General features: G+C 43.9%; 2 protein-coding genes across 3 annotated transcripts; both read left to right on the top strand.

Moving 5' to 3' along the window:
• Window positions 1-52: 52 nt before the first annotated feature.
• Window positions 53-26,846, top strand: LOC131686049 (uncharacterized). The gene is made up of 4 exons (XM_058970167.1): window positions 53-535; window positions 653-1,503; window positions 1,806-4,003; window positions 26,610-26,846. The coding sequence occupies exons 1-4, from the start codon at window positions 436-438 to the stop codon at window positions 26,695-26,697; spliced, it is 3,237 nt and encodes a 1,078-aa protein (XP_058826150.1). The 5' UTR covers window positions 53-435; the 3' UTR covers window positions 26,698-26,846.
• Window positions 7,853-9,138, top strand: LOC131686051 (uncharacterized). 2 transcript variants are annotated; one of them, XM_058970171.1, is made up of 3 exons: window positions 7,853-8,089; window positions 8,154-8,624; window positions 8,707-9,138. In XM_058970171.1, exons 1-3 carry the CDS (start codon window positions 8,056-8,058, stop codon window positions 8,796-8,798), a joined length of 597 nt encoding a protein of 198 aa, XP_058826154.1. In that variant the 5' UTR covers window positions 7,853-8,055; the 3' UTR covers window positions 8,799-9,138. The 2 variants fall into 2 exon arrangements, with proteins under 2 accessions (XP_058826154.1, XP_058826153.1); XM_058970170.1 differs by having other exon boundaries at window positions 7,855-8,089; window positions 8,154-9,137.

Here is a 26,846-nt window from a genome sequence, read left to right as displayed (position 1 = left end):
TGTTTGACAGTTCTCAGCGGCGGCAAAAAGAAGTTGAAAGCGTTCTGAAGGTGTTGAATGTTTGTTATTCATTTTACTTTTGCATCTCCATTAGCATCGAATAAAATCTCGACAATAATACAAATTATTTTCATTCTGAAAATAGAGATTCGCTTTGTTCTAACGTTTAGATAAAAATTGGTATCTACCCGCTATCGATTCGTTGTGTTATGTAGAAGATTGTTGGGAGTGATTAGATTATTAGTCATTGTTTGAAATCGGACACCAAATTTCGAGCTTGTGTTTTTGCTTATGTTCGTAATTATTGTGCTTCAAAAGTGTTGACTGCGAAGTGTTTCGACCTTGAAATTGTAAAAGTGAGATCCAATCAGTTGACTCACAGCTATAATCAAACAACACGATACTGGTGACAATAACCGCAAAAATCCTGCCAAGATGCAAAGTGACGAAATATTGGCGCATCTGACTGATATGTTTGGCGATTACATCGACCAGCATCGAATTCAGACGACGGTGCAGCGATATAACAACGATCGTAAGTGTTTTCATAGAACTTTGATCCACCTTGAGTATTGAGTCAGTTGATGACCTCCGCTCGGTAAACATTATTAATGATTTTACTTCCCTATCTATTGTTTTGAAACGATTGCAGTGGAAGAATGCATCGAAGCGCTTCTCAACCATCAGGAAACCAGTGAAACCAAAGACCAACTGTGCAGAGTAGAAAAAGATTTGCTGATTATGCCTGCCTCGGAACCAAAACCAACTGTCTCGACCGGTGCCATAAAAAAGACGGTACTCCAAACAGCAAAAGCATCAGAGCCACATAGTTTTGCGTCATTTATTCAAAAAAACAATCAAGGTTTTGGCGGTGCCTCACAACCACAACGTGCCTCTAAAAATGCCGGTCGTCGAAACGATCTATGGCCACCGAATTTTGAGTCCACAGTGGAAATAATCAATAAAGGCTACCGGGTTATGGTGCTGATGCGCGGTGCTCCCGGTTCAGGCAAATCGCATCTTTCGCGAGCTCTGATCGATAAGACAGTCGGAAATGGTGACTATCGAAATCACATTTTCAGTGCGGATGACTATTTTCTAGTCAACGGGGTGTACCGGTATCAATCGGACAGAATCGAGGATGCCCATCGGTTCAATCAGAACAATGTCCAGGCAAAAGCCCGAGACGGATGGAGTCCGATCGTGGTGGACAATACCAACATAAAGCTGTGGGAGATGTACGCGTACGTACAGATGGCGGCGGAGCATGGGTACTATTTGGAAGTGATGGAACCGGTTACCCATTGGAAGAACAACGCGAAGGGACTGTCAGCTAAGACCGTACACGGGGTGCCGGAGTACAAGATTAAGATTATTCTGGGAAACTACGAAAAGTTGAAGGATGTGACGGAGCTGTACACTCTGTGCAAGCTGGAACACGCACTTTGTTTGCCTCCGAAGAAGAGGCATTTTCCAATCGTGAAGGAAGATTTGCTGCAGAAGGTAAAGGCAAAGGGGAAGCGTCAGTGAGCGTGAGTGTGAACTTGGTTTGCGCAAAGTTGTTTAATCCGAATTCTTCCATGTTAGCGCAGAGAAAGTGACGGAACCGAACGGTACAAAAATATATGCTTTGAATTCGTACACAAACTGGAAACAAAACTGTTTGAATTAAAGAATGGTCATTTCATAAAATTTCAAAATTATTTCGCCGGGAGATATGCTCGATGGAAATCAGTTCAATTTCACTGTTCACTGATTTTCCTACTGATGATTGTAATCTTGGTAAAATGTATCTCTCTTTGCAGGAACCTGTCGTGGAAATTGTCCAGTCGGATACGGAAAACCAAGATTGGACGACCGTCGATTGGGATGCTTCGAACGATGGACCACCTTTACCTCACGACCCTAACAATGGCTCCACCAGTCAAACGGACAGTCCCATTCCGAAACCACCACGGCAAAACACTCCAAAACACGTGTTGGCTGCCTCTGCCAGCACCAGTGTTCCAACGTTCGAAAATCCAAACACGAACCAAGTACTTGCCGTTCAATCGATCCCATTATCTGGCGAAAGTGATAACCCCCAGTGGAAATGGCCATCGGATACGGAATCTAGCTGGAAACCGTACGACGAGGAAAGCGTATCATTCTGGCTGAAACCGGACTCTGGTGAGCAGATTACGAATTCGGTTCCGAGCCCTCCTAAAACTCCACGAGCAAAGCCCTCCGAGCAAAATTCGATTTCAGATCGAACCTCATTTCTGCTGGCGAATGTGACGATCCCTGTCGAATGGCGTACACCGGAAAATTCAACCGGTGTCACCCCGGTAAGGCAGAGTAACAAGAAAAAATCCGATGAGAGCAGAATTGCTCTGGTGAAGCACCGGAGGGGCTGTCAGAACGAGAATGCTAGTTTTTCGGAAATTTGCAACCTTTACCCGCAAATTCCAGCGCACTATTTGTGGGATTTGTTCGAGAAGTGCAACGGAGATGGCGACTGGACTGCCAATTTGCTATTGGAGGAACAAAAGATATACGACTTTGAACAAGGCAAAGAAGGGTTAGAGACGGAAACCGACGGCGGTCAGTTTGACTGTAATTGTAATGAAACACAAGCTTTGCAAGTACCGTCTACAGGAGGTTATGAAACGGATCGATCCACGGTGAGTTCCGGTTCGCCACGAAATACTATAAAAAAGAAAGAAAAACCATTATCGGGAGATTTACAGCAAGCAAAGAAACAACTGGAAGCGTTCGTAGTTCTAGGGAAGGAACACTATTCGGACCATATTCAGCAGATTCGAGCCGCAAAAGGAATCATTAGTAAGGAGGAAGCCAATCGCAATTTTGCAGAGCCTGAAATAACCTGCATAGAGGAAGCTACCGAACCGGTTCCAGAAGTGTTGGAAGTAACGCTAGGGGTAGATCTTGTGAAACAACTCCACGAAATTTTTAAAGATAAACATGCCTTGAAATCGGTTTCAATCGATGAACTAACTGCAGAACAGACAAAGGTGTTCGTGACCAACGAAATGGCCGAACAGCTGTATCTTTCCTTCATGGACTCCGCTTACAGTCTAAGCGAAGAGAAGAAACTCAGCACATTGAAGAAAGACGTTCACATGGCTCAACAATTTGAAGCTCGACAACGATATCCTGCCTTATTCATCGACAATCCCTCGGATACCCCTAATCTAAACGACATAATCGAAATGGAGCATGCTCTGGCGGCATATCGGAACGAGATCAATGGCTGGATTAAGCATGTCCCCCAAGATCTGGCATCACAAATGACCCGCCAGAAACTAGCTGAAATGTTCCCCAGCGTAGAACACACCGTCCTGACCGAAATCCTACACGCGCACGACAACAAATTCCACGATACGGTGAAGGTACTTAACAACTCGATACCGGAAGAACTGCGCAACCAAATTGCTCGCGAAAGAGAAGCTCTGCTAAAACGGGCAGAAATTGAAAAACACAAACCACCTTCCCCACCGATGGCAGTACCTGCCGAAAACCTAGCGGAACAGGACACGAACGGACGAATCACCGGCGAGGACGCCATCAACCTGCACTTGAGAACGGCAGAAGAGTGTCGCAATTTGGCTCAGCATCACCAGGAGCTGAAAAACGAATGTCACGAGAAGGCACGTAACGCAATCCAGCGGGGGATGGCTGGAGTGGCGGAGTACTACGCCCAAATAGCCCGATTGCATCGGACAAAGATCGATATGTTCAACAGTAAGGCTTCGAATGCGATCATGGAGGTGCACAAGCTGACGCTGAACAACGTTGACGTGCTGGATTTGCATTATCTGCACTCGGAGGAAGCCCTCCGGTGTTTGGAGATTTTCCTGGCCGAACAAGCTGGAAGGCTAAAGCATCGACAGCAACAGTACAAGGAGCTGTTCATCATCACCGGTCGAGGGTTGCATTCGGCTGACGGTATTCCGATTATCAAACACCGAGTGAAGGCGATGCTGCGTGATTTAGGGTTAAGGTGAGTGGTTTTTACTTTTTTTATATTCGGTAATTTTGCGTGACTTTTTTTTATTGTTCAAGAAGATTGTTGTTAGCCCTTTGGTATTGTAGCTGATTGTCAGTATGCCGTAGATCTGATTCATTCATTTACCTTCAGGAGAGCAGTGTTTGTTCCGTTTGAAGTAGAGTCGTGGTTTGCTTCAGGGTGTAAATATTCTCTTATTTTATATTCTAGGGATAATCTGCTAATTGCGACTAAGTATATCAAGATCACCGTGTTCTCAAAAAATCGGGAGTAACGTTTCGACTTCGTTTTATCGGTATGATACAGTTGACTATGCCACCAACCGTAGACGTTAATCGCCATTAGGAACATGCTCACACGATATCAGCGCATTCTTAGTAAATCATGGATGAAGTTTTGGCACTTCGATTATAAGGCGATCTAATGCCGAATAATTTATTTGTTTCGTCATAGGCTGCTAGGGCCTAGGGTGGGGACTTTCGGGTTCCATTCATTCTTAACAAAGGTACTAGAATGTGGTGTCGTATATGAGCAATATCAACGCAAAACAATGACGATCAACGAAATAACAAGTTCTACGTTTGGAAATGTACTTCGATTGTTTTCAGTATGTGTGCGAGTCTGCGACGTTTAATGAGCGTTCGTTTGCTTGTGCGCTTTGGTATGTGTCTGTTTGAACATTGCGTGGACGTTTCTTGATTGCATAAGCGTTACTTTTTTAATGTTTCTGTGTTAGAGTGTTTCACATTGAGCACGTACGTATTCGATTTTGATTAGTGGTTCGCGTTCGCGAAGGGCTCAAGCGATTGTATGTTAACGTGTTTGATCACGTCGCGTTTGCTTGTCGCGTGTTAGCATCCATGTAACTTCGCGTATATAAATTCGTTTGTAAAGCCATGCGGTCATATGTACATTCGCGTGGAGTTTTGAATGTTCGCGCGGACCTCGCTTCTGATGTTTAATTTTGAGCTTGCGGCTTAGATGGTTGCGTATTTTTCCAAGCACAATCGCAGTATTCTAGTCAGGGCACTTACAGGATATTGCAAACTCAAATAGCACATGACCCCTATTCAGCGTGCTGAGTATTATTCGTGTGATCTTTGTGAATCCGATTAGAGAACCTCATTTTTTTGAAATATTACCGCCCTGCAATAATGCAATTGCGTATCCGAATTTTTGGTTCTTCATGTAAAGATACGTACAGGTAGTTAAAACCGAAAAAGATATTACCGAACAGTTCTTCGGGTTCACGCACATGCGGTTCGTGTTATACCAATCAGCAAAGACATCAAGCTGCAATCTTCAATTGAACGAATTAGTTGAAACATCTTGAGGTCATCTGCGAAGGACAATCGTGGAGTCTTCAGAGCTAGATGTACATCAATGAAGTATAGCAGAAACATCAACGGTCCCAAGTGACTTCCTTGAGGTACTCCTGATGTAGAAGTGAATATAGGGGCCTGGCAGTCTCCTATGACAACCGCTATCTCTCAGTCTGTGAGGTAGGATAGAAACAACAGAAAAACACTACCATTTGTTCCAAAGCTCTTCATTTTTGCGATTGCGATATCGTGATCTATCTTATCGAAAACAACAGATAAGTCGGTTAGATGCTGTTGACCGTCCGGACGTGAAGCCGTGTTGTTCGTCACTTAGGTACTGCTTACAATGAGCCTGGAGAGGTTCCATAATGACCAGCTCAAACAACTTCGAAACAGCACTCAATGAAGTTATTCCACGGTAATTATTGACGCCTCGCTTATTACCCTTCTTGTGGACTGTGAACATGTTCGCGTATTTCCAGCAACATGGGAAAACTCCTCTAGTAATGGATGCTCCAAAACTCAAATCAAAGCTTCGATATGCCTTTTCAGGATAACGAAGGGGAATCCGTCGGGTTCCGGATTGAAAGATGACTTAAGCCGAGAGGAAGGTCTGGTTGCATCGACATAGATAGCACCCAAAGCTTGGCCTACAAGTGGAGCTCTGCTAGCAGCGAGTTCGATTTGCTCAATAGTTAGAGGTTTTCTAAAATGTATGTTATTTATGTAAAAATGTCTGGGGAATCGATTGAAGCTATTTAATCGCTCATTTTACCCCAAATCTCCCTTTTGTTTGAGTTTATTTTCAAGGTTGACCTTATATCTCGGGAAAAAACCTAATGCGTCTTACCAAAGCAAGCATTAATTATGTAAAAAAGTCCAAGGAATCAATTGTTACTAGTGAAAATGATTGCACGAAACGTGGGACGCGTTTTACCCCAATTCTTCCTAAAACTAAAGTTTGCAGTTGAACTTGGCTCTACATTTTGAAAAGTGGTTCAATGCGGCTGATCAAAAGTACTACTTCTAATGTAAAATAGTCCAAGGAATCGAATACAAATAGTTAGAATGACCACACTTTACGTGTGAATCCGTTTTACCCTTATTCTTCGCATAATTTTCAATTAAACATCTTGAATTGTGTGCTGAATGCTGTTGATCACAAGTTGTATTTTTCTATATGCAAACGTCTATTCAATTGATTGCGGATAGTCAAAATAACCGTACTAAGCACATGAACCCGTTTTACCCCAATTCTTTCTATGACTCAATTTCGTAGTTAAACCTGACTCTACGTTTCAGAAGAGGCTACACCCAGCTGATCAAGACTAGTGTTTCTTATGTAAAAAAGGCCAAGGAATCTATTGCCGAGCGCAAAATAACCACGTGAAACATGTGAGCCCGTTTTACCCCAATTCTTCGTATAACTCAAGTTAAACTTGGCTCTACATCTAAGAAAACGATAGATAACGGCTGATCAAAAGTATTACTTCCTATGTAAAATAGTCAAAGGAATCGAATGCAAATAGTTAGAATGACCACACAATACGTGTGAACCCGTTTTACCCCAATTCTTTGTATGACTCAAGTTCGTAGTTAAACCTGTATCTCGAAATACGACTAATTGCGGCTGATTAAAAGTATTGCTTTTTATGTAAATAGTCCAATGAAACAAATGTAAATGGATGAAATCTCGACTAACATATGATTAGGGCCGTAAAGCCAAATTCATGTTTTTCGTTTTATTGTATAAATAGCATCCTTATTATTCATTCTTTACGCTATTGTGAGTTTATATTCGAAAAAAATTATCAAAATTATGTTATTATAGTTCACAGTAAACGGCGCACAATCCATATTAAACGAATGGTTTTCACGCCCTTTGCTTCAGTTTACGGCTTAGCTGCATTAAGCGCTTGAATTGGCATTCCGGACCTTTACTTTTTGTCCTTATATAATCTTGTGAGTTATTTTAGGAGGATTTTATTATTGTATAGGCTTTATTGACTTTATTGATGTCGATTTCCAACCAAAGAGTTATCGTATCAAATGTAAAAAATTTAATATTAATATTTAATATGTCAAATTTGTGGTTGGTCGTTTTTTCCAATTTTTGTACATAATTGTTATTGCCTGATCCTTCAAACAATAATGGACTTCTTGCATCACTATTTTTTTTGTAAGTAACCTGTGCAACATTGCTAACAAAAACAGTAAAACCAATGAAAACTTTGTTATAATATTATATATTAAAAGACTCAAACGTGCTTACGTTATATTTGAAAGTCAGTGAAGGACTCAAATTAACGGCTGCAAAACCAAAACAAAGCAAACATGTTGAGGTAAACGGCGCAAAGCAAAGGACTTGAAAGCCAAATAATAAAAATGATTTGATTTGGCTTTCAAGTCCTTTGCTTTGCGCCGTTAACTTCACATGTTTGTTTTGTTTTGGCTTTTCAGCCTTTATCTTAAGTCCTTGACTGACTTTCAAATACAACGTAAGCGTTTTTGAGCCCTTTAGTTCAAACCACCTATTAGTAGATCCCAGTGACAAAGCTTTTTTAAATAGCTTAATTTTTTTACAATTTAACAGTAAACGCTTACGCTATATTCAAAATTCATTCAACGGCTCAAAAACTGTACGAAAACAAACATAAACAAACAGAGTGAACGGCAAAAAAGCAAACCTCCCGAATACTACTGATCGATTTACGATTTGTAATAATGTTCTCGTCAACAGGATTCGACTTACATCTTCGTAAGTATTACCTCAACTTACTGTTTTGTCTATACACAAAGCAATGTACTATTTTCTTTTTCAGTGGCCGCTGGTATTTCTGACCCTCCAGTTGGGGAAGAGGTGGCAAGTATAGTTGCTGATACTCCCACGGTTGCAAATTTCGAGGAAGTAGAATTTGTAAACAAAACTACAAACAACACTTTCCTCGAAGGTGTTTCGATGATTATATCGTCAACGCCGATAAGAAGAAGCGGAGTCATAACATTCACTGATCCCCGACAAACACTTCCACTAGATCTGTCAGTATCAATGATTGAGAACGAGCAACCTTTAAATTTAACGATCCACACTAGCGATGTTCCATTAGATCTGGCTATGCCGAAAAGTAATACTCCGAAGAAGTTAGCAACGGAAAAGACGATAAATTTGTGTGGCGATACCCGAACAGAACCAAAGCTTAACCATATCATCTCTTCCGTCCACTCATCAAGGGATTCTTCCCGAATCTGTCGAATATCTGGAAAAATCTTCAAACGCTCGGTTTACTTTGCCGGTGATTTGGACAAAATGTTCAAAAAGCCTTCTCCTGATAGTGATGGTAATGGTTTAAGATTTCAAAAAATTATGTGCTTCAGGTACCAAACGACACTTCCCGGATGTATTGAGCTCAAATACGATATATCAAATCCAACCTGGTCACAGTTCATATTTGGGAGTGCTAATATAAGAACTGTTGTTTGACCGGATCCAATTAACAGAAAGCCAATCGCTTTGCCACAAGCTAAGTTGGATGATTTGAGGAAGCAATTAAAATATATTAAAAACAAACCATACTACGAAACGTTCCTCAAAGAAATAGTTCCCAAAAAAAAGAGGTCGGAAACCAGTGAATAAGCTCCCGATAACTTCGATATGGATATGGACATGGAACTTCATGAAGAAGAAATTGATGTAACCCTTTGTTTAGCGAGTGTGATCCTCTCATATGATTGTTTGTGTATATGCTGACAATAAAAATAAAAATGCAACGTTTATTATTTTACATAAAATACAACAGTATTATATATATTTCAACGGTAAAAGGCTTAAACGTGCTTAAGTTGTATTTGAAAGTCAGTCAAGGACTCAAATTAACGGCTTCAAAACCAAAACAAAAAACATATGTTGAAGTAAACGGCGCAAAGCAAAGGACTTAAAAGCCAAATCAAAATTTTTGTTTTGATATGGTTTTCAAGTCCTTTGCTTTGCGCCGTTTACTTCACATGGTTGTTTTGTTTTGGCTTTTGAGCCGTTAACTTGAGTCCTTGACTGACTTTCAAATAAAACGTAAGCGCGTTTGAGCCCTTTAGTTTAAACAACTTATTGGTAGATCCCAGTGACAAAGTTGTTTGAAATAGCTAAATTTATTTACAATTTAACGATAAAACAGTTCTACTTTCGAATAAAACATTTAATACTAGATTTTGGACGCTACCCAAAATGGTCAGTAACGATATGCTTTCTGATTTTTCGTGCCATTAAAAAGTAATCCAATTGTAATTTGAAATTTATTAAGCGAACGAGAGTCTGGTGGATGAACTATTTGTCAGGAGCAGGACAAGGAGAGATGTTATGGAAAGTTTTACATTAAAAAATTAATTACAAACTAGAGAATCGGTTAACGAGAAAATATAATCATAAAATTCTTACACTATCCCGCTAGGTGATTCCCTATTTCATCACAAAACTCCTTCAACTCTTCGTTAGATTTATATTCCACGGCTAATATCGCTTTGCCGACCGCAGTAATTTCCATTACTGTTTCGCCAGCACTTGGACTACGAGTTTTCCGTACCAAATTGATGCTGCAACCAAAAATGTATTCCTCGCGAAGTACACCAATTTTGCCTTTCTTCCGGCGGGAATCAACACAAATCAGTTCCGGTTCCAAATCCCGATTGGTTATTAGCAGTCGCGCACATATGGCATCTCCTACGTTAACATCCAGACGGCTCCTCGATGGCGCCCTCGAAAGCCATGGTATTGTAGAAACATATTATCCATTCCCATAGTCGATCAGTCTGTTCCCTCTATTCAATTGTCACACTATAACTAAAATAAAATTCAACCAATCAACACCCATTCCGTTGAAGATAAACCCGTAAGCCACTTACCTCTCCCTACGCTACACCTCCAGTTCCAGTTACTCCCATCCCCGGGCAGCAGATTGTTCGTTATTAATAGCACGATATCGACAATCCACCAGATTCCGACGCCTCCCAGCGTGAGCAATTTTTCGACGGCGATACCGATCTGACCGAGACAGAATCACTAAATGCCCAGAAATTCCAACAGTATACTGTACAACAGTGTGGTCACGAAGAAAATGGTCCGTGTACTTGACGCAGGGAAACCCGTCCCGCATAAACTCCCGCGGTTCGGCACATTCGATATTGTCGAGCACTACGTACTAAACTCTGGTGGTCTCCACGGCATCGTAATAGACACCGTCAAAATTCACAAACCCGTGGCCCAGTTATTCTTTGACTGTACGGTTTCACTTGTGATCCACCGGGCGATTTGGGCCGTTTCCACAATCAGAATGCTCGTAATCAGAAGCAGGAACAAGCAAATTTTTTATAACTTTTGCACCGTTAACTTGCGGCTCAAAAACCAAAACAAAACAAACAAGTCAAGTAAACGGCGCAAGGCAAGGACTTGAAAGCCAAAACAAAACTAATGCATTGATGTAAACGGCGTGGAGCAAACGGCCGATAATATACCAGGGATGCCAGTAGTGCGCAAAAAGGACGTAAATTGCATTTTGTTAAAAAAAGTGGTGATATGTAATGTTTTGCTTCTATTTTGTATTTTGATGTGAAATAATAATGTTTTATCTACCAAATAGCGATATTTTTTCATTCGGCATAATAGACCACTTTAATTAATGAATAAAAAAAGATATGCTAAACTTCATTCCCATTTTTCTCGGTTTGACATCGTTGGCTTTACGGCCCTAATCATATGTTAGTCGAGAAATGAACGTACAATACATGCGAATCCGTTTTACCCCAATTCTTCCCATAAAATCGTAAAGAATTTTTCTAAGTCCATGTAAACAGTACAAGCGAACTATCAAAAATGAACACTCAATTCATTTATGACGTCTCCGTAAAGTATTCAATGGAATTGTGGGAAAACAGGTTAAAACGTTCCGTGCGATAATCTGCAAACGTTTCTCTAAGCTTTTTACATAAGAAACACTAGTTTTGATCAGCCGTATTCAGTCTCTTTCAGGAATATAAATTCCTATTTAATGGAAAACTTGAGTAATGGAAATATTGCTGTAAAACGGATTCACACGTTTAGTACGGTCATTACTATTGTCTGCAATCGAATCACTGAGCTTTTTTACATAAGACACTTTACTTTTGATGAGTCGCATTCAGCCTATTCCCGAGATGAAGATCCATGTTTAACGGCAAATTACAGTTATGGGAAGAATTGGGGTAAAACGGATTCAAACGTTTCGTGCGGTCATTCTAACTAATTGAAATCGATTCTATGGTCGTTTTTATATAATAAACACTACTTTTGATCAACCGCAGTCAGCCTACTTCCGAAATGTAGATCCTTGTTTAACACCAAATTTGAATTTTGGGAAGAATTGGGATAAAACGGGTCAAAATGTTTCGTGCGGCCATTCTAGCTATGTGCAAGAGATTTCTAGCACTTTTTGACATAAGGAATGCTATTTTTGGCCAACCGCATTATGTTGTCTTCTAATTTATGCAGTCATTTTTCGAAATATTCTAATACTTTTTGGTTTACTTTAGTCGGCCTGTTCATAAAAAGTTGCGTTTTGGGTTCATTTTTTCCCACTGTGCAACGGCTGTCAGGATTCCTTACGTTGCTCGTTCACGTATTTCCAGAAACGTTTAGGATGCGACTTAAGATTACGCTGATTATTTTGCTGATATCGAAAGAGAGAGTGTTGACTGGCTCGTTTATGTTTTTCCGTAGACTGACGAAGTTTTCACAAGGCGAAATAAGGCACTTTTGCACTAGAATTAGAAAACGATAGGTATAACACACATAAAATTGATCTTTCACTTGAGCGAAAAAGCATGAACACCTTGTAAACAAACTACACGGTGTAAAAAGATGTGGATACAATTAATGGGGTTTATGGATCGTTATTACGTAAAACTTCTTCTCAGTTTGCTCAGAGGACCGAGTATTTTAAATTACCCCTGGTAGTGTAAAAATGCTCTACAAACTCGTAAATAAACTTTCCGAAGTATCTCGTATCAAATCATCGACAGAATATCATAATATCAGCATGCAATAAGCCAACACCATCTCCTTTACACAACGAAACAACCAGTGCTTATCTAATCGTCAATCGCACCCGAACTACCGCTTGCCACAACTCGAGTCAGCCCACTGTACCTGTACGGAACAGTAACGTACGATCTCGCGTATTTTTGGTTTTATTGGCGATATTTCGCGGGTGAATCACAGTGAAAACATTTGAGCGGTATTAAAAAGTGATTTAGATGCGAGAGATAGTGAAGATTTGGTGGAAATAGTGTTACAAGTGGTTAAAAACGGTATAGAAAACTTAACCAGTGACACTAACGAAAATAAACAATCGCGCGCCATTTCTCCTGGCGGGAGTGTCTCGTTCAGCAGTGCAGTTGTAGGCGATAACACTGTGGGCCGAAGCAGACAATTTATAGTCGAAAAATAATAGTGCGTCGGAAGATCAAAAAAAAAATAAGAAAAGTTTTTTAAAGTGTCGGCAGCGACTAACCAAGAAGGACAAGTGTTTTTTTAGTGGCAAATCCACCCTGCAGGGCTTAAAAACTTTCCTTTCAAGGCCCCTCTTTGGGAAAAAAAATTGTTGAAACAGTGTTGTTTCGCCCCACTGTGCGACGTAGAGGAGACAACCATAAATAAGCCGGCACGCCATAGATATGCCACCACCATCCCCCCTGACTGGGGCGGGGATCCTCCCATCAGTCATTCCCTCCCGAGTTACCTAAATTCCGGGGATGTGATCGATCGACGAACCCTGCTGATGAAGGCAGCTAACGAAGACGGACAAGAAGAACAACGCTTGCCATCGGATCCGTTCTTGATCATGCGTTCGGTACGAGATGTCCTTCAAGCCGACCCGACCAAACTGGTCAGCGCCACCAAAGAAGCACGAGGATCTAGATATGTACTCCGTACTACCTCTAGAAAGGTTTACAACGCCCTACTTTCCAAGAAGGAGCTAGCAAATGGCCAAAAAGTTAAGGTTATACCTCATCCTACACTTGATATAGTGCAAGGGGTTATCTATGACCCTGATACAATCAACATGAGTGAAAGTGACTTACTAAAGGAACTGCAAGACCAAGGCGTAGTTCGGATCCGTAGGATCACCAAAATGATCGACAAGAGCCCTACGAACACGCCACTCGTAGTTCTCTCTTTCGCTGGTTCCAATCTCCCAGAAAGCATTTACCTCGGACTTCTTCGTACCAACATACGCCCTTACTACCAAGCACCCATGATGTGTTACAACTGCGGATGCTTCGGACACGGTAGTCGGTCTTGTCCGAATCAGGCGGTCTGCTTCAATTGTAGCCAAGCCCACGAATCCAGCAAAGAAAACCCTTGTGTCAACACCAGCAAATGCGTAAATTGCGGCCAAGAACACCCAACTCGTGACCGAAAATGCCCGAAGTATTTGGAAGAAGAAGAAGTCATCAAGATCAAAACCAACAGAAACCTGACATTCCCCGAAGCCAGGGCGTTGCTAGCTAAGAAAACCTCCGGCATGAATTTTTCCAATGCAGTCCGCGGAGAACCCAAACCCGACAACCGGGACAAAACCATCCAACTTCTCCGTGAGGAAATCCGACAACTGAAACAGGTCAAACAACAACAGACAGAGGATGAGAAGGACAAGGAGATCAAGTATCTCAAACAACAAGGCGCGAAGTTACAAAAACAGTGTCAAACCACCCTTGCCGAATTGCAATCCCTCCGTCACGCGTTCAACAAACTCAGCATGAAGCTCGACAGTGGTTCCCGTGACCCAACCCCCCGGGGGAAATCGGCCTAACCGGAACAAAACCAAAAAACATTATGATCCGATGTGCCCTAAGATATCTGGAGAGGACATCGGGCAACGACTGCAGCTTACTACAGTCCGCCCAAAACATATTTCGCGAGTATACCGGTACGGAACTTCCCCAACTGGCTCCTCTTCATAGAATCCGGGACCGTTCCTGGTAAGAAAGTCGGCCGTGCACGAACACCAGCTTATCTAGGTCACTTGGCGCTGGACCCTCCCCAGAGGTAGCCCGAGCTAAGTTCCACCAACTAATGAAAGATCGGTTCACAAACCGCCCGGATCTTCACAGATGCGTCCAAGCTAGTCGACAGAGTTGGAGTGGGAATCCGGGGGATAGGCACAGGCCTCGCCTTCCGCCTCCCTCCAATCTGCTCCGTATTCTCAGCAGAAGCCGCAGCGATTAGCCTTGCGCTGGCCAACAAAACAGATGGCATCCCGACCGTTATACTATCCGACTCCCTGTCGGTAATCACCGCCTTGGAAACTGGTACATCCCGCCACCCGTACATACAGGCTATCGAGAACTACTGCGATTCGCTGACTACAATTTGTTGGGTTCCTGGTCATTGTGGGATCAGCGGAACTGAAGAAGCCGATGCCCTGGCAGCGCGCGGGAGACGTACCGTGAAACTTCTTACCAAATTGGTACCCTCCTCAGATATAGTCACAGAATTCCGGAGGAAAACAAGAGAACATTTCACCACCCATTGGAGGAACCAATACGGTCACCCCCAGGAGGTTAAAGGGGAGCTAGCATGTTGGATTGACCGCCCCACAAGACTCGAGCAGAGAGCCCTCTCCCGATTGCGAACTGGCCACACTAAGATCACCCACGAACACACAATCACCAGGGTCGATCCACCTGTGTGCCCTATATGCCAAATAAGGCTTACTGTGGAACACCTCTTGGTGAACTGTCCGGAGTTCGCCAACCTCCGTATCCTCCACCGACTCCCACTCTCCATCAGGAACATCCTAGCAAACGATCCAGTGAGCGAAGACACTCTAATCTCCTTTTTAAGAGATGCGAGGCTACTCGAACGCATCTAGTACACGAACATCGAACGCACTAAACATCTCTTGCAATCTAATTTGTACAATCCCACGGGCCCTCCGCCTCACTCGAACCGAGTGTAGGGGAGGTTAACCGCGGCTCACAAACAACAAACAACCACGACCACCCGCAACATCCATGATAACTACAAACCATGCGGGCCCTCCGCATCACCTTTAGCGCGGGTGTAGGGGAGGTTTCCCGCGGACCATCAACACTACCGAGCATCGACCCATCGAGCTGCAACCAATGCGAAAGAAGGATGAAACACTGCGGACCCACCGGTCTTAAGACCCACATCTGCACCGAACAAGATACGACACAAGCAATAACTAAATGACATACACTTGTTAATGCGATGTAACATACCTTTTCTTCCCTAATGGGCGAATGACCTTATGGTTAAAGCCCAAATAAAAAAATAACTAACTAACTACCGCTTGCCAGAGGAAAACATACCAAAGAGCACACGCCAGTTATAACTTCATTGTATACACCACAGTGCACTCTAGAACGCGCGCCGTGGTGAATTTATCTATACACGCACCTGACGCCACATATAATTCCACATACGGTTCTCTCGCACCAAACCACCCCATCGCCAATCCATTTCTTTAGCTCCAAAAGAAAGTATCTTCCGTGTATGCATGAAACTGGCACGCCAGTGCATCATAAAAATGAAATGCTATCAGCACCTGGCAGCAGTTATGCAATGTATTACCTATCACTGAAGAATGCGAGCGGACATGAAACGCAGCAGCTGCTACGCTTACAACGTCAGAACACAAACTTACGAATATTTTTTAAGTTCCCTTTTTATATGTGTCGTGGTTCATTCGATGAAAAAGAGGCAGTCCTAGCAACGTTTGCTACTTGAGCGAATTGTACCGACCAATTATGGATCAGATAATTGCTACTTTCAAGAATCCTTTTTTTGTTTATTTGTGGCTTTAACATTTTTAGGTCATTCGCCAGGTTCACTTTCAAAAAATCCATTATTTCTGTTATTTTTAGTAATTGTACGGTGCGGAAGCTCTACACTGAGTTGCTGACGAAATCGCACTGTCTCGAAAGTCTCGTAAGCGATGATGAGACTTAGGTGAAAGCCATTTAGCCAACGAGTCCGCTCAGACCAGTCTCCTTGCATTACGTGCATTACTCCGCTGGTTGCATTCCACGTCCTCAGTCAGATTTATGCTGATGGGGATCATCCCGTCGATAATGCATATTGCCTCCGACAATATTGTTCTTTACGCGCTCGCGACTCGTACGGCCGTTAGCCGGAACGTCTTGTTCACCTTTTCACGGTTCCGCTTGGTTTTCAGCGCAGCATCCCAAGCAGGAACCCTATATCGAAGGATCAATGACGAAACAGTAGATAGCGGACGTCTCGGGTTGCTTCTCGGCCGCCGACGTTTGGCACGATTCTCGCTATTGCGTTCGTTGCCTTCGCCGACTTTTCGCAGACGTAGTCGACGTGGTTGTTGAAGCCTAACCGGTCGTTGATTATTACTCCCAATTGCTTCGCTTCGATGTAATCACGTGCCCTCCGACGTCGATCTGCATCCGCTGAACCGCTTTGCAGTTGCTGGTTGCAAAGCTATTTGCAGCTTGATCCCGTTCATCCAGCTCGATCGTATCTATTGTCTCCGTCACTGACACCTCCAATTCTTCAAGTGTCTCACTCATCAGCGTTAGTGACACGTCGTCTGCGAAACCCACGATTTTTCCTGGGCAACCCATCGTATATCGAGTTGGACCGAGAATGGAGCTCTGAGGAACGCCCGCTGTAATTCGCATTGACTTCTGCCCTTCGCTCATCTCGTACAGCAGCACTCTGCTCTGGAAATAGCTCTTCAGGATCGTAGGTAGTCGGGAACCCTCATTCTGCGCAGCGCTGCATCGATGGCTTCCCAGCTGGCGCTGTCAAATGCATTATTCACATCTATCGTGACTACAGCGCAGTATCGATTTCCTCTTCGCTTCTTTTTAGATGCTTTCTCAGCACTCTCTCAGCACTGTCCGAATTGCATCCACTGTCGATGCTCCTTTTCGGAATCCGAACAGCATATTGGACAGCTCGCGCTCACCTTCCGTGAATTTCATCAACCTGTTAAGGACGATCCTTTCCAGGAGTTTTCTGAGTGTATCCAGTAGATGAGGCTGGATCGTCAAATGGCTTCCCTGACTTTGGCAGCAACACCACCTTCTGAACCTTCCACATTTCGGGAAAGTTGTCTTCATTTAGACACTTCTGCAGCACCATCCTGAACATGTCCGGATATGCCAGGATCGCAGCTTTCAGCACCACGTTTGATATTCCATCCGGACCGGGGGCTTTCTTTGATTTCAGGCGCTTCGATGTTTCTGCGAGCCTGTCGTTAGTCACTTGCCGATTGTCCGTGTTTGCTCCTTCTTCTTCGACGTACGGTGCCGGTGGCCAGATAGTTGGATCGTGCTTCGAGAAAAGACCCTCGACGATTATCTTCAGCTTGCTCGGCCACTTTTCGGTTAGCGTCGTCGAGCCCTTCATTTTCGCCATCACGATTCGCTATGCGTCGCCCCAGCGATTGGCGTCTGCTTCTCAGCACAGCTTCTTGTGGCAATCTGACCTGCTAAGTCTGATCTCCCGTCTCGTTCCACCAGTAAACTGGACGCCGTTTATTGCGTGTTTCCAGTTTTCGCGCCACAAGCCGCCACAATCCTTGTTAGGTCAGCCGCATCCACGTTCCCATCACGCCGTTCGGCCGAAGTGCCCTTAAACGAAGAGGTCTGTTGTTGAAGGTTTTCGTCTTCCACTTTCGCTCACCGGTCATCCTTTTCCGTGCTGCAGCAGGGTTCCGTTGACCGATACAGTAGCGAATCGCCTGGGGGTCACTATGCGTATACGTTTCGCATACTCTCCAATCCATGTTCGCCGTCAATGAAGGACTACAGAATGCGCCAACTGTCAAAATTCTCTTTGAAAGGAAATTCCGGACAAACTGTTACTCGCCAATCATAGATGTTGGTAGTAAACAAAAGAGAAAAGTTTTCTCTTTCATTAACTGCTATGAACTGTGGTTAGCCAGTAACGGTTTATCCGGAATTCCCTTTCAAAGAGAATTTTGACAGTTGGCTTTTAAGCCGTAATCATTTGCCATCGTATGAGAGTTCTATCACTTCTTGAATGGGGAATCTGTCCATAACTTGTATGGCAGCTTTTCCCGATCTATCCGCCACCCAGTTACCGTTATCAGAGGGGACTTGGTACGGCTCTGCAATCTAAGCGACATCACGCATTGTTTCTCTCGTAGACTGCCACAACAGTTGTTATGCGGTGTCACAGCGATTAAGATTTATCTGGCTTATCTCCATTACCGTTGGCCTGTAATCGCCTTCTTATAGGTAGGGCATTTAAAGCACTTCGGCGTCTGCGTGCAGTCTCTCGCAAGACGGCCCGTCCCCCCGCATTCCAGCGCATCCCGGATCCATCCGGACCTTTGAAAGCCCCAGCCAAATGTCCAAAACCCATACACTTGAAGCATTTCTCCGTTTGTTTATTCAATCGTGGGGCGGTTCTCGATGGACATCTCGACCATCCAACCGTAACCTAGCCTACCTCCAGTGCCTTATCGGTATCGTTTACCGGTAAACGACTCATCGCTGTCTGAGTTCTTCAGTATCCCTACTTAAGCCGGATCGTCATGCGCACCTCGCTCAGGTTACACTGCTGCTTCAGTGCACCTCTCAGCTCGTCTTCCGTCGTGATTTCATCAAGGTCTTTGCACACAATCACCATCTCCGAGCTGAAGACTTTAACTTCTACCTTTTGACCCATCGATTTGGTTATAGTCTCCTGCAAGGTCTAGCTACTAGTCGTGGAATCCTTCTTCAACTCGAAGAGAATCTCGCCTTATTCAAACCACGTTTCCCCCCAAATATTTCAGCTCCGGGTCTTCTCTGACCTTGCTGAGTAGCGCTACATACGTCGTTGCTTTCCTGACTTTGACGAGCACGGCTTCTCTCTTTGGTGCCTTCTGACGACCCCGAGGTTTTACTTTTCTCTTCTGTTCTACTTTTTGCTCTTCCTTCTGCATTTGCTGTTTCCCGTGTTTCTTCTTCTGACATACAACGGTACTCCAGCTTTCTCCATACGTTTGAATAAACCGGGCGAACGAGTGGATCACTAGTTTACTTGCGAGGGCTATTTGGTATACAAATTCAAAGAATTGCTCATGTCTGAAAGAAGGACTCAACACTTATGTTACTGACAAATATATGTATATATTTGCCAGAACCACAAAGGTTGATTATTTCTTTCAGTAATGAGCTGTTCTTTAAATGTATATACCAAATAGCCCTCGCAAGTATGCTGGTGATCCACTCGTTTGCCCGGTTTCCCAAAACTTAGGTGTTGAATCCTGGTTTCAAACATGAGCAGTTATTTGAATCTGCTTGCCAAGTAAGTTCGCAAGCACACTGTTATATTGCTCGTTTGCCCGGTTTACTTAAACATAAGGGATGATTCTTCTTTCAAACATGGACAGTCCTTGAACCTATGTACCATTTTACCCTTGGCTTTGTCGCATAAGCGAGACCAAAAATCCGAAGCGGCGCTCCGCCTGGTTTGGTGGCCGCCGACCCGCCGTTGGAAGCGGCGGCCCCTTGCAAGCAAACCTGTGATCCACTCGTTTGCTCGGATTATTCAAACATACTAACTACTTTAATCACTAAACTGAAAGCGATGTGGCGTAGCCACGTTAGGCGCCAACGCCTAATAACAGATAATTCAATGCATACTTCAAATTATGCCAAACGATCATTATGCCAAAAGTAAGCAAGTGTCAGCTGCGGTTATGCCAATTGAACATTATGCTAAACGAGCTTATGTCAAACGACGTGCTCCCGAAAATTAGGGGACGTTGTTTTATTGGATAACGTCCCGGGTGACGAGAGGGGTTCAGTTTCACAGTTGAAGATTTTACGGATGTAGTTCTCTCCGTTGGTATCATTGTCGGCGGTTACCAGGGAGCCCAAATACACGAATTCGTCGACCATCTCGATTTCGTCACTGTCAATCCGAACTCGGGATGGGAGGTTCACATTGTCGTCTCTAGAACCTCTTCCTCTCATGTACTTTGTCTTCGAAACGTTGCTGGCAAGTCCAATCTTGCTGACTTCAGCTTTCAGTGTGATGTACGTTTCCGACATCGCCTCAAAGTTCCGTGCCATTATGTCAATGTCGTCGGCGAAGCCAAGAAGCTGGACGGACTTCCTGAAGATCGTGCCACTCGTGTCTATCTCCGCTCTCCTTATTACACCTTCTAACGCAACGTTGAACAACAGGTACGATAGAACTTCACCTTGCCGTAACCCTCTTCGAGATTCAAAGCGACTCGAGAGTGTCCCTGATACTCCAACAACGCACATCACCCGATCCATCGTCGCTTTGACTAATCGTGTTAGCTTATCCGGAAAACCGTACTCGTGCATTATCTGCCATAGCTGATCTCGACTTCTTGGAGATTAGAGGCCGGCAGCCTATCGTCTTCTGCGCGTGCTCCAATATCCGTTGCCTTCGTCCTCTGCTGCTTTACCGTTGAGGTGCTCGTCATAGTACTGCTTCCACCTCTCAATCACCACACACTCGTTCGTAAGAAGGTTGCCGTCTAAGTCCCTGGACAGATCGGCTTGCGGCACGTAACCTTTGCGCAACCTGTCCAGCTTCTCGTAGAACTACCGTGTGTCGTTTACGCGGTGCAGTTGTTCCATTGCTTCGCGATCTCGTTCTTCCTGTTGGCGCTTCTTTCTCCGGAGGACCGAAGTTTGCCTGTTCCGTGCTTGTTTGTATCGCTCCACATTCTGTCTCGTTCCGCAGTGCAGCATCCTCGCCCGTCCTGCATTATTCTCCTCTATTAACTGCTTACATTCGTCATCGAACTAGTCGTTTCTTCGATTCGGAATCTCTGTACCTAGTGCCGCTATAGCAGTAATTCCTATGGCGGAACGGATCTCCTTCTCTGAAGATGGCTTCAAGAGTAGCTGCGCCCAGCTGTTCTTCCGTGGGTAGTGCTACTTCCAGCCGTTGTGCGTAGTCTTGGGCAACCCCGGCATCGCGAAGTTGCGCGATATTGGGCCTTGGCGTCCGACTACGACGAGTGTTGTACACCGTCGCGAGTTTTGAGCGCATGCATTCTGCAATTAGGTAATGGTTCGAGTCTGTATTCGCACTGCGGTATGTACGAACGTTGGTGATATCAGAGAAGAATCGCCTGTCGATTAGAACGTGGTCGATTTGGTGTTCGGTGCGTTGAAGGTACTTCGGACTACCATGCTGCGGGAGGCTGCGAAGTTCACGCATCGTTGGCTATTGCCATTCGATACGGTGTGCAAGCTGTTTGGCCCGATTGCCGGTCTAAACATTACCTCACGTCCTGCCTGAGCGTTCATATCACCGATGACGATTTTCACGTCCCGTTGCGAACAGCCGTCGTACACCTCCTCCAGCTTTGCGTAGAACGCTTCCTTCTCGTCGTTGGGTCTCCCATCGTGTGGGCAGTGTACGTTGATGATGCTATAGTTGAAGAAACGGCCTTTGATCCTCAACTTACACATCCTTGCGTTGATCGGAGTCCATCCAATCACGCGTTGACGCATCCTACCCAGCACTACAAAGCTGGTTTCCAGCTCGATCTGGTAGAAAGTAGCCGCCCGATGCCCGCTTTTCCATACCTTTTGTCCTGTCAAGCAAAGCCTCGTAGATTATCCTGTCGAAAGCTAGAAAGCAAAGTGACCTACAGTTCCATGTTCCGAGTTTCCAATCGTAGTCCTTATTTCGTCGCGTAGGTCTTTGCCGATTGTTCCGATTCGTATTTTCTTCTGCATTGTTCGTAACGGTTAGTTTTCCAGGGCGGCTTGTTGGGCCTTCCCCAAACCCCTGTCTCGCCGGAGGACCATCGTGTCAGCTCTGTTTAGAGTCCCAATAGCAACACCTAAGAACCAAAATGTTGACTAAACCCGACATAACATTGGATAAAGCAAGGGATCTATGCCAAGCAGAAAAAATCACGGAAAAAAGTCCCAAGAATTGACATATACAACTGCAGAATCAGAAGTCAACAAGGTCAGCAAGGGAAAACCTAGTTCCAAACAGTGGAAATCTCCCCGATGCAAGTTTTGCGGAGACGCGCACGCGTTTTCGAAGGGGACATGCCCCGCTCTTGGTAAACGATGTCACCGATGTAATGGAAAAAACCACTTCGAGAAGGTATGTAGAGCTACGGAAAAATCAAAGAACCGGAGATCTCGATCTGTCCGGGAGGTGAAGGAAGATAACTCTAATGATGAGTATTCCGGAGATGAAGAGTCGTCGAACGAAAGTGAATAGGAGTACGAAATATCTAAGATTTTTGATAACTCGGATAACGGAGGTGGTGTAGCAGCCGAGCTGGATTTGAAATTCAACAAGTCTTGGAAATCAGTACTCTGCGATCTGGATACTGGAGCTAGTACTAGCCTAATTGGTTTCACTCGTCTAGCGGAGCTCACAGGTAAACGTAAACCGTCTTTGCAGCCATCGACGGTTCGACTGCAAAGCTTCGGTGGTAGCCCAATAAAGGTACTGGGACAAGTAAAAGTGAAGTGTCGTCGTTTAGATCGCAAATATCGTTTGATATTGCAAGTCGTGGATGTGGATCATCGTCCGCTACTGTCAGCCAGGGCTTCTCGAGAGCTTGGTTTCGTTGAGTTTTGTAAAGCAGTTGAATTTAGTACGCCGGAACCAAGTACTTCGTCAGTAAAATTACTTTATGCTTATCGAGTTGAAGCGCAGCAGAACATAAAGAGCTTTTTGAAGGATACGGAAAATTTACGGGAACAGTGATGCTCGAACTTGACGGCAACGTGACACTATCAATCCAACTGCCACGTCGTACACCAATTGCATTGCGCAATGAGCTCAAGAAAGAGCTAGTCATTGGAGGAAAGCGAAATCATCGTCAAGGAAGCCAACCACACCGAATGGGTCAGCAATCTAGTCTTAGTACAACGAGGCGGACCGGGTGCAGGCGTACGAATTTACTTAGATCCGGTGTTATTGAACAAGGCACTGCGTAGACCGAATTTACAATTCACTACACTGGACGAAATTCTACCAGAACTTGGAAAAGCTCGTGTATTCTTAACAATGGACACGAAGAAAGGATTCTGGCACGTGGTTCTAGACGTGGACAGCAGTAAATTAACAACATTCTGGACTCCCTTTGGCAGATATCGTTGGACCCGTCTACCGTTTGGAATAGCATCCGCACCAGAACTATTTCAATTAAAACTGCAAGAAGTTATCCAGGAGTTAAAAGGTGTTGAGTGCATTGCAGACGATTTGCTTGTTTTTGGCGTAGGAGACACGCTAGAAGAAGCATTATCAAATCGCAACCACTGTCTAAAGGAACTTCTTCATCGACTCAAAGCAAATAATGTCAAACTGAACCGTTCAAAATTGAATCGTTGCCAGACATCGGTTAGGTACTACGGTCACGTTTTAACCACCCAGGGTCTACGACCGGATGAAACGAAAATAACAACACAGATTTGTGGGTATGGTCAGCTACCTGAGCAAGTTCATTCGCAACTTGAGCGTTAATCTCACATGTCTCCGCAAGCTTATCTTGGAAACCGAACCTTGGCAGTGGTCGTCAGCTGAACAGAATGAATTTGAGCAGGTGAAATCGTAGGTATCCGATATAGGCACTTTGAAGTACTACGACGTGACAAAACCATTAACCATCGAGTGCGATTACAGCTGCTTTGGATTAGGAGTGGCAGTTTTCCAAGAAAACAGTGTCATAGCTTACGCATCACGAACACTGACATCCACCGAACGAAACTATGCCCAAATAGAGAAGGAACTCCTGGCAATTATCTTCGCTTGCACCAGATTTGACCAGATAATCGTAGGGAACCCTCGAACAATTACCGAAACGGATCACAAGCCATTGATAAACGTGTTCAACAAGCCTCTTCTTTCATCGCCAAAACGTTTGCAACATATGTTATTGAAATTGCAGCGGTATAACTTGACACTGGAATTTGTAACCGGGAAAGATAACGTGGTGGCAGATGCGCTTTCTCGTGCCTCTGCTGTAAATCAGGAGATTTCGGACACGTACGAGAAACTAAATGTATACACAATACTCGATGAAGCTGCCCAAATGAAAATCAGTAGCTTTCTCAGTGACTCGGATGCAAGAGATCGCAGAACATACGGCACAGGATCAGACAATGCAGATCATAACCAAGTTCATCCAACAAGGTTGACCTAAATCAGTCGACCAAGTACCCGATGGTGTAAAAATTTTCTTCAATCATCGACATGAATTCTCATCACATGACGGCTTAGAGTTTCGTAATGATCGCACTGTCGTTCCACACTTATTAAGAAGATAGCTTATAGATAATTGTCATGCAAGCCATAACGGAATGGAAACCACTTTGAGGCTGGCACGAGCTAACTTGTTCTGGGCTGGTATGAGCTCACAGGTTAAGGACGTCGTAAGGCAGTGCGCAGTATGCGCAAAATTCGCCGCATCGCAGGCAAATCCACCGATAAAAACCCATCAGATTCCAGTGTATCCTTTCCAGATGGTTTCGTTGGTTTCGTGTTCTTCGCGGACTACAAAGGAATAAAGCATAAATTTCTCGTAACGGTGGATCACTATTCGGATTTTTTTGAGGTCAAAGTACTGAAGGACTTAACGCCAGATTCCGTGGTCGCTATCTGCAAAGAAAATTTTGCCCGTCGCGGCATTCCTCAACTAGTACTGTCTGACAACGGAACCAATTTCGTTAACCGCAAAATGATTCAATTTGCTTCCGACTGGTGCTTCAAGTAAGTCACGTCAGCGCCTCATCATCAGCAGGCAAACGGGAAGTAGGAAGCCGCCGTCGAAATTGCAAAACATCTTTTGAAGAAATCCGAAGAAAGTGGGTCGGAATTTTGGTATGCGTTACTTCACTGGCGAAATAAAATCGGTTCGAGTCCGGTCGCACGCCTATTTTCCCGTTCGACTAGGAGTTGAGTAGCAACCAGCGCAAATCGTTTACTCCTGAAGGTGGTAGATGTTCCATCTATGATAGAAATACAACGTAAGCGGAACAAGCAGCATTACGATAAAAAGATTCGCTACCTACCGGAGCTTCAAGTTGGTGCACCTGTGTTTGTACAGCTGGATCCGGCATCATCAAAAATATGGACTCCAGGAACCATAAACAACCGCTTGAATGAACGCTCATACCTAGTAGATGTGGGAGGTAATAAGTATCGGCGAAGTCTTGTACATCTGAAACCGCGAACATCGCAGCCACAGCATTCAGCAAATAATCCAGAGAACTCAGCAGGTGGAGAACAACAAAACAATAAAGACGATGACAAAAGCACACGTCAAAAAGATTCTACCGATTCAACTAACACACCGGTTGCTGTGTTGGATTCGAACAATTTCCCGCAGAGTGCGTTTAGTACAGTGAACAGTGATGACAGCGATACGCAAACCAAAAGCAAACCAGCTCAGGAAAAGAGTCTTCGCCCGAGAAGAGAGACACGCCTGCTGGCCCGTTTGATGGAATACCAACTAAATCTTTAAATTTTATTGAGGGGAAGATGTTGCGTTATGTAGTGACCCCTCGTATGTTTCCTGCAGTAACATTACACACACATCATCATAACAACACAGGTAGTCATTCAAGTAGGAACAGCCAGCCGAATAAGACGCTATCGCATAAAGTTAAATATAAAAGTATAAAATATTCGAACCAGTGTTTTATATCATAACAAAACAAGGCTTTGAATGGATAGCCCATATCTTCATATAACTGCTCAACGCAGAAAATTGCCAAACATTTCTCTGAGACGAGAGATGTGCTAGATCTATCTCTCTGCTCTGACAGTATTACGCATCTTTTCTCACGTCTAACGAGCTCTAACCTTCATTATCCTATAAAATCTGCTGACCGGGTCCTTTTCTCGGGGGTCAACTTATTTAGCAATGTAATTTTTAATTTTAATCTAGCTGACATTGGCAGGGCCCTTCTGAATATTTGTAGGACCAAGCGATGTGTAAGATTGCGTCTGTTCTTGCGACTTGAAATCAAGATTATAACAATCATTTTACTTGTTGTTACTGCAGCAAGGTCCTGTTCGGTAACTGTATAAGAATAATCTTCCGAATAGCAATGAACACACATCTGGTTCTTGAGATATATATATCGGAAAATTGCCTTTTTTAGTTGGAGAACGTCCCGGGTAATAAGTAGCGATATTTAATCTTACTTGAAATTACTCAAGGAAGCCACTAAGAACCACTGATGATTGTTTAATTCATAACGTTTTCTTCCAGATGTGTCGAACTGAATCCAGGATTTCTGAAGATCAAACTGTACAACAACACCGACATGCTGGATCGACTCATGGTATCCAATGGCTAGCGGAACCGGACCTCAACCCACAACCACCGTCAGTGCATTGGATTCGTGTAAGTTATATTTTAACGAGAATGGGACAATCAAAAACCTATTTTATGATAAGCATTTGAATTGATTGACATAAATAACCAAAAACCAAGATTTCTTCCGCA

Source organism: Topomyia yanbarensis, chromosome 2 (assembly GCF_030247195.1).
Source record: "Topomyia yanbarensis strain Yona2022 chromosome 2, ASM3024719v1, whole genome shotgun sequence".
Lineage (NCBI taxonomy): Eukaryota > Metazoa > Arthropoda > Insecta > Diptera > Culicidae > Topomyia > Topomyia yanbarensis.
The sequence above is the reverse complement of the archived record's forward strand: the minus strand, read 5'-3'. Positions and strand labels throughout refer to the sequence as shown.

Coding starts and splice junctions, on each gene's coding strand:
- LOC131686049 (XM_058970167.1), top strand. CDS start 436: ATGCAAAGTGACGAAATATTGGCGCATCTGACTGATATGTTTGGCGAT. Junction 536..652: donor GCAGCGATATAACAACGATC/GTAAGTGTTTTC, acceptor AAACGATTGCAG/TGGAAGAATGCATCGAAGCG. Junction 1,504..1,805: donor AGGAAGATTTGCTGCAGAAG/GTAAAGGCAAAG, acceptor CTCTCTTTGCAG/GAACCTGTCGTGGAAATTGT.
- LOC131686051 (XM_058970170.1), top strand. CDS start 8,056: ATGTTCTCGTCAACAGGATTCGACTTACATCTTC. Junction 8,090..8,153: donor AGGATTCGACTTACATCTTC/GTAAGTATTACC, acceptor TTTCTTTTTCAG/TGGCCGCTGGTATTTCTGAC.